General features: G+C 46.4%; 1 protein-coding gene across 1 annotated transcript in view; it reads left to right on the top strand.

Moving 5' to 3' along the window:
* NIBAN2 (niban apoptosis regulator 2) overlaps positions 1–12,874 on the top strand; it is a 98,740-nt gene that overhangs the window by 81,591 nt on the left and 4,275 nt on the right. The window contains exons 6-12 of the mRNA XM_053373477.1: positions 98–213; positions 734–838; positions 4,093–4,255; positions 5,946–6,133; positions 7,161–7,316; positions 9,674–9,790; positions 11,968–12,075. Coding sequence (XP_053229452.1) covers positions 98–213; positions 734–838; positions 4,093–4,255; positions 5,946–6,133; positions 7,161–7,316; positions 9,674–9,790; positions 11,968–12,075 — 953 coding nt within the window. The remainder of the gene's footprint in view (positions 1–97; positions 214–733; positions 839–4,092; positions 4,256–5,945; positions 6,134–7,160; positions 7,317–9,673; positions 9,791–11,967; positions 12,076–12,874) is intronic.

The following is a 12,874-nucleotide window of genomic DNA, read 5'->3' as shown; positions in this document are numbered from 1 at the left end:
TGGGAACTCATGGTTGAAGAACACTTCTCTAAGAGACACAGAGTTGACGCTCCCCCTCCCCTTAAAAATAAAAGCACCTTCCCCTTTTCTCTTCCAGGTATTTCTGAGGACAACAAGGTAGAGGCTCCTGCATTCACTGATGCCGTCCGCATGTACCGCCAGTCTAAGGACCAGTATGGCACATGGGACATGCTTTGTGGCAATGAAGCACAGGTGAGTCTTTGAGGGAGCAGCCTAATTCCTAGGTATGCTTGACAACCTGAGGTCATAAGAACATCGGAAGCAGCCTTGTACTGAGTCAGAACAGTGGTCCTTCTTGCTCAGTATTGTCTACTTTGACTGGCAGATGCTCTCCAGGATTTCAGAAGGGAGTCTCTCCCAGCCCCACCTGGAGATTCACTGCCAGTCAGTGCAGACAGTACTGGGCTAAATGAACCAACAACCTGGCCCAGTTTAAGCCAGCTTCCTTTGTTTCTACCTCCCAGTGTGTGACCAGTGCTGTCACCTGCCTTGGCACTGGTTTTGCCATCACTAAGGCACCAGGCAAAGGTATTTCTTTTGTACCTACAGGAGTTCAGGTAGCACCAATGACTGGATGTTTTTAACCCAAGTATGTTTTATGGATCGGTCTTATTATATCTTAGACTCATTGTGAATTGTTTCAGGGCTTTTCGTTGTGGGAAGCAATACAATAAATCGAACCAACCTTTCCTTACCTTTATACCCAATCCAGGTCTTGAGCAACTTAGTGATGGAGGAACTTCTTCCTGAGCTGAAGAACATGATTGGGCCCCGCCTGAAGGGCAAAATCCAAGAGAGACACAGAGTTTGGATCCAGGTGAGTGTGCACTGAGCATGCACGAGGTCCCACTCTGTAATATGTAAACGTATGGAACTCTCTGCTGCAAGGTCCCAAGTTTGATCCCTGGCATCACCAGGTAGGGTTGAGAGACACTCCCTGCTTCAAACTGTGGATAGCCACTATCAGTCAATGTAGACAATACAGAGCTAGGTCTGTATTGGTATTGGCCAGACTTTCTATAAGGCAGCTTCCTATGTCCCAATGCTCCAGGAATGTGGGAACCTCTGGCTCTCGGAATGTTGTTGAACTATAACTCCCATCATCCCTGACCACTGGCCTGGCTGGAGCATGCAGGAATTGGACACCTCCCTGCTTCCCTTATGAATGGAAAACAGGATTTCTCCACCAGAAATTTCTCCATGCATTTGTGGCCCTGTCCATTTCCAGGCTACATTCAGTCAAAAAAAACCCCCAAACAAACAAAAACCACGCATTTAGCTGTAAGATAATTATGGCCCAGAATGTCCAAAGACCTCGGGTGGGAAGAAAATATATATACTGTTTGAAAACCAGGATAAATATTTCCTTGTGAGCCATTTTTAAAAATAGATTGGCAGAAAACTCCCTTTTAAACAAATATTCAGCTCCCGGTGGCTGCCTTCCAAACACTGCAGTATAATGAGGACATTCCCTCCAGCACACCGGAGCCCTGTGTGGAAGAGTAAAAAAAACCTCACAGGACCCCTTTCTCATGCACCTTCTCCAAATTTCTTAATACTTCCTTATTTATATGTAGGGCTGCAGGTGTGCCCTGTGATTCTGTGCCGGGAGAAGTCACGGGAATTTATAATTGGGCTCAGAATTAATCCTCCTGTACATCTCAGCATTCTTCATGTATCTATATCTGTATATATACATATATATACATACATACATACATATATATATATATATATGTATATATGTGTGTATACATATACATACACACACACACACACACACACACACTGCTTTTCTTCTAGAAAAAAAGATGCCAGTACTGTATACTCTTGAGTGTCCCCAGAAAAAAGCTCTGTCTATATCTATACAGTCATACCTCGGGTTGAATATGCTTCTGGTTGAGTGTTTTCGGGTTGCTTCTGGAGACCCGGAAGTAATGGAGCGTGTTACTTCCAGGTTTCGCAGCTCGCGTATGCACAGACTCTCAAAATGACGTCATGCGCATGCGTGGAAGCGGCAAATCACAACCTCCGGAATGCATCCCGTTCGCATCCAGAGGTACCACTCTGTTCAGGTTTCTAGTCCTTATGAAAGTTTGTGTAGATGTCCTTGAAAGTGCAGCTAAAAAATTACAACAGAGCAGCTGAGCAAGACTTGTGGGCAGTGTTTATTAACATTGAAATTTTTATAGATCACAGAATCAGAGTCGGAGGGGACTACGGGGGTCTAGTCCAACTCTCTGCAATGCAGTCTTATTGTTAATATCAGCTGGCAAGGTTTTGGTCCCCCCCCCCTTTTGTTATGCTCGCAAATAAAAATCCTTTAATAATGAGAGTGTGAGAGTTTAGGTGATATTTCAGGACCTGCTATCATGCCACTGTTTTTTTCCTTTCATTATAGCAGTGGGGAAAATATGTGTTGCTTTGCAGAAGGGATGTGGGACTTGTGGCCCTCAATATCTTGCTTGACGTCAGCCCCCATCATCCCTGACCATTAGTCATGTTGGCTGGGGCAGATGGGAATTGGAGTTCAAGAGCACTGGACGGGCCACAGGTTTCTGCCCCTGTTCTAGAGAAAGGAGTATAAAATCACGCAAATGGTAGAGATTTGTTGGCCTAGTCTGCTCCAATTAAGGGGCACAGAATTTAGATTCCTTGAGTGCACATTTTTTTATCTCAACTTTTAACAGCTTCTCATTTTATTTTTGCTTTTCCTTAACAATAGAACAAATTAATGATCAGCAAGGGATCTTAGCAATTTGTATCATACACTTAAAGTAAATACTATTTGTACAAATTTAAAAAGAAGTAGTAGGTGTTCGGATGGGGGAGGGAAGGAGTAAAAATGGGGGGATTGGTTCCCACAGAGCCTGATGGTCATATACTTTGTGCAACAATTCTAAGTACAAATCCCAGAATGAAAATCTTTTCACTTTCTCTCTGTTTTTGGTTTTCCCCATAGAACAGATCGTTCTAATTTATTAATCTCCCTACCCCTGCCCATGTACACGTGTTCTGTTGCGAGCTGCAGGGCATATCTTGTACTATCTCCTTCACGATGGCTGGGAGTTTGTTAAGAGGGAGATAGTAAAAGCACAACTTCAGGCAATACCAATGAGGCGGAAACATGGAAGGTGCCTAAAGAAGCCAAGGTGGCTATCTAAAGAACTTTTAACTGAGTTAAGATTAAAAAAGGATGTGTACAAAAAATGGAAAAGGGGGGAAACCACCAAAGAGGAATTCAAACAAATAGCCAGCACGTGTAGACACAAAGTCAGAAAAGCTAAAGCACAGAATGAACTCAGGCTTGCTAGAGAGGTTAAAAGCAACAAAAAAGGCTTTTATGGGTATGTTCGTAGCAAAAGGAAGAACAAAGAAGCAGTGGGGTCACTCAGAGGAGAAGATGGTGAAATGCAAACAGGGGACACAGAAAGGGCTGAACTCCTCAATGCCTTCTTTGCCTCAGTCTTCTCCGATAAAGAAAACAATGCCCGACCTGAAGAATTTGGAGCAAATGATTCAGCAGAGGAAACACAGCCGAGAATAACTAAGGAGATAGTACAAGAATACTTGGCTAGTTTAGATGTATTCAAGTCTCCAGGGCCAGATGAAATGCATCCAAGAGTATTAAAAGAACTGGCAGATGTGATCTCAGAACCACTGGCAGTCATCTTTGAGAATTCCTGGAGAACAGGCGAAGTCCCGGCAGACTGGAGGAGGGCAAATGTTGTCCCTATTTTCAAAAAGGGGAAGCAGAGGCTTGACAACCATATGTCAGGAGTGCTCTGATGGTGTTTCCTGCTTGGCAGGGGGTTGGACTCGATGGCCCTTGTGGTCTCTTCCAACTCTATGATTCTATGATTCTATGATATCTTACCCTTGCTGCAATAAGCTTGATGTTTTATTATGTGTTGGAAGCCTCCCAGAGTGTCTGGGGCACCCCAGCTAGATGGTTGGGGGTAGAAGGAGGAGGAGGAGGAGTTGCCTGTCTCTTGATGGCTCACTATGAAGGGTGCTCTCCCTGCAACCTTCCATCTTATCCCCAAAAAATCCTTCCCCATCTTTTCCTAGGTCTCTGACGCTGTGTATAGGATGGTCTACGACCAGACCAAAGTCCAGTATGACGAAGCTGTGGTTAAATGCGAGGTTGAGAAGCCTGGGATGACCAGCACCATCCGCACAGATATGGATCAGATCATCCAATCGAAGGAGCACCTGGCCAGCAAAATCCGAGGTAGGGGATGGAGAGAGAGACCCTTTGCTTTGTGGAAAGGGCAAAGCCCCTGCCCTGCTCAGGGCAAAGCCCCTGCTTCTCATGCATGAGGTCCGAAGTTCAATCCTCAATGACATGTCCAGTAAGGGCTGGGAAAGACTCCAGTCTGAAACCCAGCAGGTGCCAGTCAGTGTAGGCAACACTGAATTAAATGGACCAGCAGCCTGACTCAGTGTATAGCAGCATTTTATGAAAGGAAGAGATGTAGCTCTGTGGTAGAACATTGGCTTTGCACACTGGTTCAATCTCGGTTCAATCCCTGGCATCAACAGGGGGGTTGGAAGAGACCTCGTTTTGAAATCATGGAGTGCTGCTGCCAGTCAGTGTAGACAATAATGAGCTAGAGGGACCAGCTGTCTGACTTAGCATGAGACATCTTCAAACTGTTAGACTAGTGATTCTCAAAAGCTTTTGCTCTGGGCTATACTTTAAGAATATATTTTTTCTTGTGTCACACAAGAGATTTTTTTTTTTTTTGAGACATTGGAAAACACAACTAGGATTGTCCACATTGTCATTTGATGCTCTTTATCTCATTTTGAAAAGATACTTATCCATATTGTGCAAATAAAAATAATAATCTTTTTTATACTATACTATACTACACTACACTACACTATATTATACCATACCATAACATACCATACCATACTATACTGGCAGCAACCATTTTAGGCATGTCCAATTGGTGTATGATCATCAACATATGGGTCCTTTTGATCCCGGAAGTGGGCAGAATGGTGGCAGAGGATGCTTATGCATGCTCCGCCAACATGCGCGGTGACCAGGGATGGATCCCCTGCACAAAATAGTTAGACCAATTAGACCAATTAAACTTTTTATTGCACTAGCCATAGGCCATGGCATCATTCAGAAGGAGAACAAAAAACAAACAAACAAAGAACAATAACCACGAAAATCATCGGGCACCACACATACAATAAAAACCAAATTATTTGTTGCATTCAATAGAATAGAATAGCAGAAGATTCTCAGGTAGGATGTGCCAAATGAAATATCCGAATCCCCTTTGCAGTTGCACAAAATAGTTGCTGTACTATACTACCCTGGAATATTTAAATGCTTCTTTGGTTGTCCTTGAATCTTCCCACCACACTTGCCACCCTCTCCTGCCACACCAATGTGGGGCTGCCACACCCTTGGAGAACCACAGGGGGCAGCATCTCCTTGGTTAATGGTTTTAGAGCACCTATCTGTCGGTTTTCTGCAACATCAGGGCTTGGGATAGATCAGGGGTCAGCAAACTTTTTTAGCAGGGGGCCAGTCCACCGTCCCTCAGACCTTGTGGGGGGGGCAGACTATATTTTGAAAAATAAATAAAAATGAATGAATTCCTATGCCCCACAAATAACCCAGATTTTAAATAAAAGCGCACATTCTACTCATGTAAAAACATGTTGATTCCTGGACCGTCCGCAGGCCAGATTTAGAAGGCGATTGGGCTGGATCCGGCCCCCGGGCCTTAGTTTGCCTACCCGTGGGCTAAATGACCTTTTGAGGCATTTTCCAACTCTGGTTGATATCTGTATGATCGATCGTACGGCGTTTGCTAGTTGCCTGCACAGGTGTCCAGATCTGGGGTGCAGCTTTGTGGAGGCAGTTCTAACCTCCCTGACGCTTCTTCATCCAGCCACAGTCTTCTCCAAAGCAGAGATCTGTGTTCGGAACCACGTCCAGCCTTACATCCCTTCCATCCTGGAGGCACTTATGATCCCCACCAGCCAGGGCTTTGCCGAGGTGCGGGAAGTCTTCTTCAAGGAGGTGACCGACATGAATATGAACATCCTCAACGAAGGAGGACTGGAGAAGATGGGGGAGGTAAGCTAGAGGTCTTGGTGGCAAAAGAGGAAATTTGGGGTTGGGGCAAGCATTGTAGGGGAGGCTCTTCAGCATAAGATGCCTCAGACTTCAGCAAAAGGACCTGGAAATTAGTTGTTTTCTTTTTACCCTAGCTTTTAGCCCTTAATTTGAAGGGTTTCAATTACCTGTGGCCTCTTTTAGTAGGACAGTATCTGCAATAACTATTTGAATAGATGTGGGATTCTTCTAAAAGTTCTGATGGGTTGCGTTTGCTATAATTGGTTTCATATAGTATTTGTAAGCCTCTTTGGGTTACTTTTTTGAGGAAAGCACTAATAAGTGGCCATGGTAGTAAAAATAATACAAATCCTTCTATATACATAAAAATGTAAGGCTGTCATCATGTTGCAGTGTGGTAGGCAGGTGAGTGAGCAGCAGCGTGGGAGGCAGGTGGCCCTGGTGAACTGTTTAATGGAGGTGGGGGGAGGCACTTCAGAGAGCAGTTTGCTAAGCCACTCTCTGAAGACCCTCACCCTCCTTTAAAAGGGGTGGGGTTTTGGGTGAGCTGGGAGAGGAGGGGAAGGGGAGTTTGGGCAAGCCGTGAGGGGATAGGCCAGGGGATGGGTGAGGCGTAAAGGGAGGGGGTGGGTGGGGGAAAGAGGGTGGCAAGGGGGTTGGTGTTGTTGAGCAGAGTAAGCAGGGACAGAAGCCTCTAGTAGCAATTGTAATTAGTAGTACAGTAGTACCTCTGGTTGTGAACGGGATCCGTTCCGGAGGCCTGTTCTCAACATGAAAAGCATGCAACCTGAAGCACCGTATCTGCGCAGGCATGCAGTGTGATTTGGTGCTTGTGTGCATGCGCGAAGCATGATTTAGTGCTACTGCGCATGTGCAAGCAGTGAAATCTGGAATGAACCCTTTCTGGTACTTCCTGTTTGCCGCAGGACGCAACCTGAAAAAACGTAACATGAAGCATACGTAACATGAGGTATGACTGTAATAGTAGTAGTAGTAGTCATATCTTTTCCTCTCCCCGCTCCTCCAGTACATGGAAAACCTTTCCCAGCTGGCTTTCCACCCAGTCAAGATGCAGTCCTGCTATGAGAAGATGGACCAGTTGAAGCTGGAAGGTTTGCAGCAGAGGTTTGATGTGTCCAGCGCCTCTGTGTTTAAGCAGCGGGCCCAGATCCTGATGAGACAGGTAGGGACTGCCTTGCCAGATCGGACCAAAAGCCAGCCTCGTTGACAGTATCTGGCAAGCTTGCAAACAGCATTTTGGATCCCAAGATTCAAAGGGGAGGACATCTTTATTTCAGCCCAAGGGTCATATACCAGGGGCCATGTCTTGGTGGTAGGTGGCACTGGCAATAATAGTGGGCGGAGCAATGGATGTGACTCTTTGTAGAGTGAGACTACATCCAAGAACTCAGGACGTTTCTGCAGGCATGCAAACATTGCATCACATTCCTGTTGCTATCTAGATTTAAATACGGTCAGGGGTGGTGTACAACTTTTTTTTTAATCTTTCTACCCTGTGAGCCAGATCCGCATATACCATAATGCAGGCACAGGCAAACTCGGCCCTCCAGCTGTTTTGGGACTACAACCCCCATGATCCCTAGCTAACAGGACCAGTGGTCAGGGATGATGGGAATTGCAGTCCCAAAACATCTGTAGGGCCGAGTTTGCCTATGCCTATCCTAATAATTTGTGGGCCAAATTTGGCTGGTGGGTGTGACTGCCCAGCAGTGAAACCCCTGAGAACACAATGATTTATTGAGCGTCTTAGAAGACACACCAGCTTACTTAAGAAGCAGGAAGAAACCACTGATATAATTGAGCCTCCCCTCTTCATTTTAGAAGGCAGGGTCAGTGCCAGCCTCTTCTTGCTCCTGGTGCTGGTGGATAGTGGGAGTTTGCTCCCCCCCCCCCCTCAGCAAAGGAACAATTGTGAGCTCACTGGAAGCTCTTGATCGTTCCTTTGAAGCAATGTTAGTAGCCACCCAAAAACTTGTTAATGAACTGGACTAACTGAGAATCATAAAATTGTAGAGTTGAAAGGAGCCCCCAAGGGTCATGTAGTCCAACCCCCTGTAATGCAGGAATCACAGCTCAATAATCCGTGGCAGATAGTCATCCTACCTCTGTTGAAAAACCTCCAATGGAGGAGAGTCCACAACTTCCTGAGGGAATCCATTCCACTGTCGAACAGCTCTTACCACCAAGGAGTTCTTCCTAACGTTTAGTCGAAATCTTCTTTCTTCTGATTTGAATCCTTTGGTTTGCGTCCTTCCCTCTGGAGCAGAAAACAAGAAGGTTCCATCTTAGATTCTTAGATTTATCATTTTCAGTAGGTTAAAAGGTAAAGGTAAAGGTACCCCTGCCCGTAGGGGCCAGTCTTGACAGACTCTAGGGTTGTGCGCCCATCTCACTCTATAGGCCGGGGGCCAGCGCTGTCCGCAGACACTTCCGGGTCACGTGGCCAGCGTGACAAGCTGCATCTGGCGAGCCAGCGCAGCACACAGAATGCTTTTTACCTTCCCGCTGGTAAGCGGTCCCTATTTATCTACTTGCACCCGGGGGTGCTTTCGAACTGCTAGGTGGGCAGGAGCTGGGACCAAGCAACGGGAGCGCACCCCGCCGCGGGGATTCAAACCGCCGACCTTTCGATCGGCAAGTCCTAGGCGCTGAGGCTTTAACCCACAGCGCCACCCGCGTCCCTTTTCAGTAGGTTATCCCTAACTAAATTCCACGCACCCATTAATGTAAACTCAGAGTAGGACTAGCAGTGGATGGAACCCATTGTTCTGAATCTCCCCCTCCAGTGAACCTTTTACCCCAATTCCTCCCAAAAGGTAGAGAGAGATTCACTCAGCTCCCACTCCCATCATATGAATCAACTGAGCTGACAGAGTAGCCCTTAGTACTATTGTCACCCAACTTCACTAGGTGTCCCAGAGCATTGCCATTTTTTTTAAAAAAAAAAATTAATCATAGGGCCTCCAGTGATGTTTGTGTGTTTCTTTGTTGTAAAATCACCATTTGGGTTACTTTGCTGTTGAAGAAATTTTCAACCTAGCGCAAACCGCAAGTTCTGTTTGGGCAGGGAATTGCCACCACTGCCCTCTAGTGGCCAGGATGATTTGTACATGTTTTACAAGCCATACATTCTCTTTTAAGTTTTTTTGTTTATGTGCAGTTTGGGTTCTCTTTCTACCATGTAATAATTCAAATCAAAAACAACAATGACATCCAAATGAACTTAGGCATGCTGTAAAATTACACAATCGAAAAGTTTAAGAGCATAATTGTGACACTTATTTTAATTTCAGAGGGTAATTTTTTTTATTATTATTTTTTTTGCGGCTAAGCTATCAAATCCCAACACCTGTAGAATGTCATAGTGCTTCTCCATCAAGTGTTAATGGCACTTCAGCAAAGAGGTCTGTAGAGGCAGAGCCCCAAGCAAATCAGGGTTTAAAACTCTTATTCCAAAGTAAGTGGTCTTCTAAGCAACATGATTCAGTGTTTTATATCTTTTGTTTTTGGGTGTTGCAGCAAATGGACGATACCGTGTACACCTTTGAGACGCTCCTTCATCAGGAGGTGGGGAAATCGCCAGACAAAGATGAGCTCTGCAAAACCATTCAGCGCATCCTGGAGCGGGTGCTTAAGGTAAGCTTGCCTACCAAGCTTTAGGTCCATTTGCACTGGATAAGACCTGCCAGGCTGGCTTCTGGAAGAAGCAAATAGAATCATAGAAATGTAGTTGGAAGGGACCTCAAGGGGCCATCTAGTCCAACCCACTGCAATGCAGGAATCTTTTGCCCAGCGTGGGACTTGAACCCACAGCCCTGAAATTTAAGAGTTTCATTGCCTGCTGACTGAGCTGCCCTGGTTGAGAACTGTTGGTAGCCTATCAAGCCACATGGCATTAAGTCAGGAATGGGAGAAATGTTTTCTTTCCTTTTTACATTCTTATTTTGTCCATTGCATTTTTATGACATTTAACAACATCGTACACACAAGTAATGAAATATCACGCCCTAATCCAAGAAGATGGTGTTCAGGGAATGCATGCAGAATAGCATCCAAATAGCATAATAAGTTCCTATCCCAATTGTAAACAAGGAGTATTTTTAATTTCATTACATTTTATTTATCACTTATTTATCCCACCTTTCATCCAAGAGTTCTAGGTGGCATACATAGTCCTCCTCCCCATTTTATCTTCACAACTCTGTGAGGTAGACAGAAAGTGAGTGACTTGGCCCAAGGTCAGCCACTGAGCTTCATGGCTGTGTAGGGATTTACCGTATTTTTCGCCCCATAGGGCGCACCGGCCCAGACGGCGCACCTAGTTTTTTTTTTGGGGGGGGAATAAAGAAAAAAAATTATTTCCCCCCAAGGCGCGGGGCTGGGGGGGGGAAGCCCGAGCTTCCCCCGACCCCAGCCCCCAGAACAGGCTGCTCTGCACAAGCCGTGGGAGGGCTCCCGCGGTTTGCGCAGAGCTACCTGAAGCCTGGGCGTGACTGCTCAGCGTGCCCGGGCTTCGGGGTGCAGGCAGCTCTCCGCAAGCCGTGGGAGCCCGGCGGGAACTCCCGCGGGCTCCCAAGGCTTGCGGATAGCTGCCTGGAGAGCGGGAGGGGTTGGTGCGCACCGACCCCTCTCGCTCTCCAGGCTTCAGCGAAAGCCTGCATTTGCCCCATAGGACGCACACACATTTCCCCTTCATTTTTGGAGGGGAAAAGGTGCGTCCTATAGGGCGAAAAATACGGTAAACCCTGGTCCTCCATGTCCTAGTCTGACACTCTAACCACCTCGTCTCATTGGAGACATTTTCTAAAGTTATAAAATACCTCCATTTTCATTTTTAGCCATCTGCATAACAAATCTGTGCCAGCGAAAGATTCTCTGTGCTTCGTGCCTCGTGCCAATTTTATTTTATTATTCAATTTCCCCACAAGTGCTATTTGCCATACTTCATTGTACCGATTTGTCAGAGAAACACCTTCTTAAGTATCTCGCTATTACAAGCCTGACCTCTAGCAGAGAACCTGATAGACATTCCAGCTGTAAGTGAATATTACTTGTCATGAAAAGATTGGGAAGAGTGGAAATTTAGAGGCATTTTGTTCAGTAATGGCTTTTATTTTGGACTAATACTTCCTCCCAGAACCAAGCCAATTTGCCACATGTCCACTGCATGTGCCATTCCACAGCCTCTCCAACAGTTTAGTGAGTAGGAAGTTCTAATATGAACTAACCGTATAGGCGTCAGATGCCATTTTTGCACTATTTTAAGTGCTGCCTCTTTTGTCAAGACAGATTTAAAAGGAAATCTGGCCGTTGCCTTCCCACACCTGCCTGAAACCATCTGCTGTACCCATTTGGTTACATGTTGTGGAAATGTTTTCACCCCAAGGAAAGCGTTCCTTCTGGGCAACTTTGTAGGAGGCCATAGCCAGCGGAGGGCAGAGCCAGAGGGGAAAAGTGGACAGGGCAATGGATGCAAACTTTTACTTTGCACAGCAGGCTGATTTCTACATTCACCCCTCTCCTCCTGCCACCCAGACAAGCAAGAGGCATGTTAAGAGTTTGATGACACATTGCAGCCAGGCAGGAACCCTCAAGGAAGGGGGGCAAGCAGCGGCAGTAAAGGGGTTGGTGTGGGAGAGGGGGGTGGTTGAGGAGCTGTAGCTCCCCTAAGCCCAGATAGCAAGGCTTGGTGGGTTGCATTTGTCCTCTAGGTCTGAGGTTAGGCAGACCACTCTTCTCTTACATGGTTTACGTCCCTTCCCTCTGTCTCAGTGGTGTGACTCTCTGCCCCCTCTTTTCTCTCCTCCCTGCAGAAATATGACTACGACAGCAGCACGGTAAGGAAGAAGTTCTTCCGGGAGGCCCTGCTCCAGATCACCATCCCCTTCCTGCTGAAGAAGCTGGCCCCCACTTGCAAAGGGGTAAGCACAAGCCCCCAACAGGAAGAGGGGTGCGCACAAATGCAAGGGCAAGCAAAGCCTCCCTTTCAGAAGGAGTGTGCTAGCTTCATGGCCGGGAGGAAGAACCTCTGGCATGAGGGCCTCAATCGGCCTACCATACCATACAATAGTTTTTATTGTCATTGTCCCATACAGAACAACGAAATTGAAAAAATCTACATCAGACATTCAAAAACCAACAAGCCTGCTATCCCAGCCTGGTTAGCCCCCTAAAAACTCTGATACCCCATAATTAGATACAATATACTCCCATAGAGACAACCTTACACTGCATTTAAAACCAAAAACACATTTGGATAGGTAAAGTTAAAGGGACCCCTGACCATTAGGTCCAGTCGTGGCCAACTCTGGGGTTGCGGCGCTCATCTCGCTTTATTGGCCGAGGGAGCCGGTGTACAGCTTCTGGGTCATGTGGCCAGCATGACTAAGCCGCTTCTGGCGAACCAGAGCAGCGCACGGAAACACCGTTTACCTTCCTGCCGGAGCAGTACCTATTTATCTACTTGCACTTTGATGTGCTTTCGAACTGCTAGGTTGGCAGGAGCAGGGACCGAGCAATGGGAGCTCACCCTGTCGTGGGGATTCGAACCGCGACCTTCGATCGGCAAGTCCTAGGCTCTGTGGTTTAACCCACAGCGCCACCCGTGTTCCATTTGGATATGTCTCCTCAATTGACCCATGAGATAATTTGGGCCAAGCCATGCTGTCCTGTTCTGCACTTGACATCCTAGATGATGCCAGGGTGTGGCAGACAATGATC

Source organism: Podarcis raffonei, chromosome Z (assembly GCF_027172205.1).
Source record: "Podarcis raffonei isolate rPodRaf1 chromosome Z, rPodRaf1.pri, whole genome shotgun sequence".
In the NCBI taxonomy this organism is placed as follows: Eukaryota; Metazoa; Chordata; class Lepidosauria; order Squamata; family Lacertidae; genus Podarcis; species Podarcis raffonei.
The sequence above is the reverse complement of the archived record's forward strand: the minus strand, read 5'-3'. Positions and strand labels throughout refer to the sequence as shown.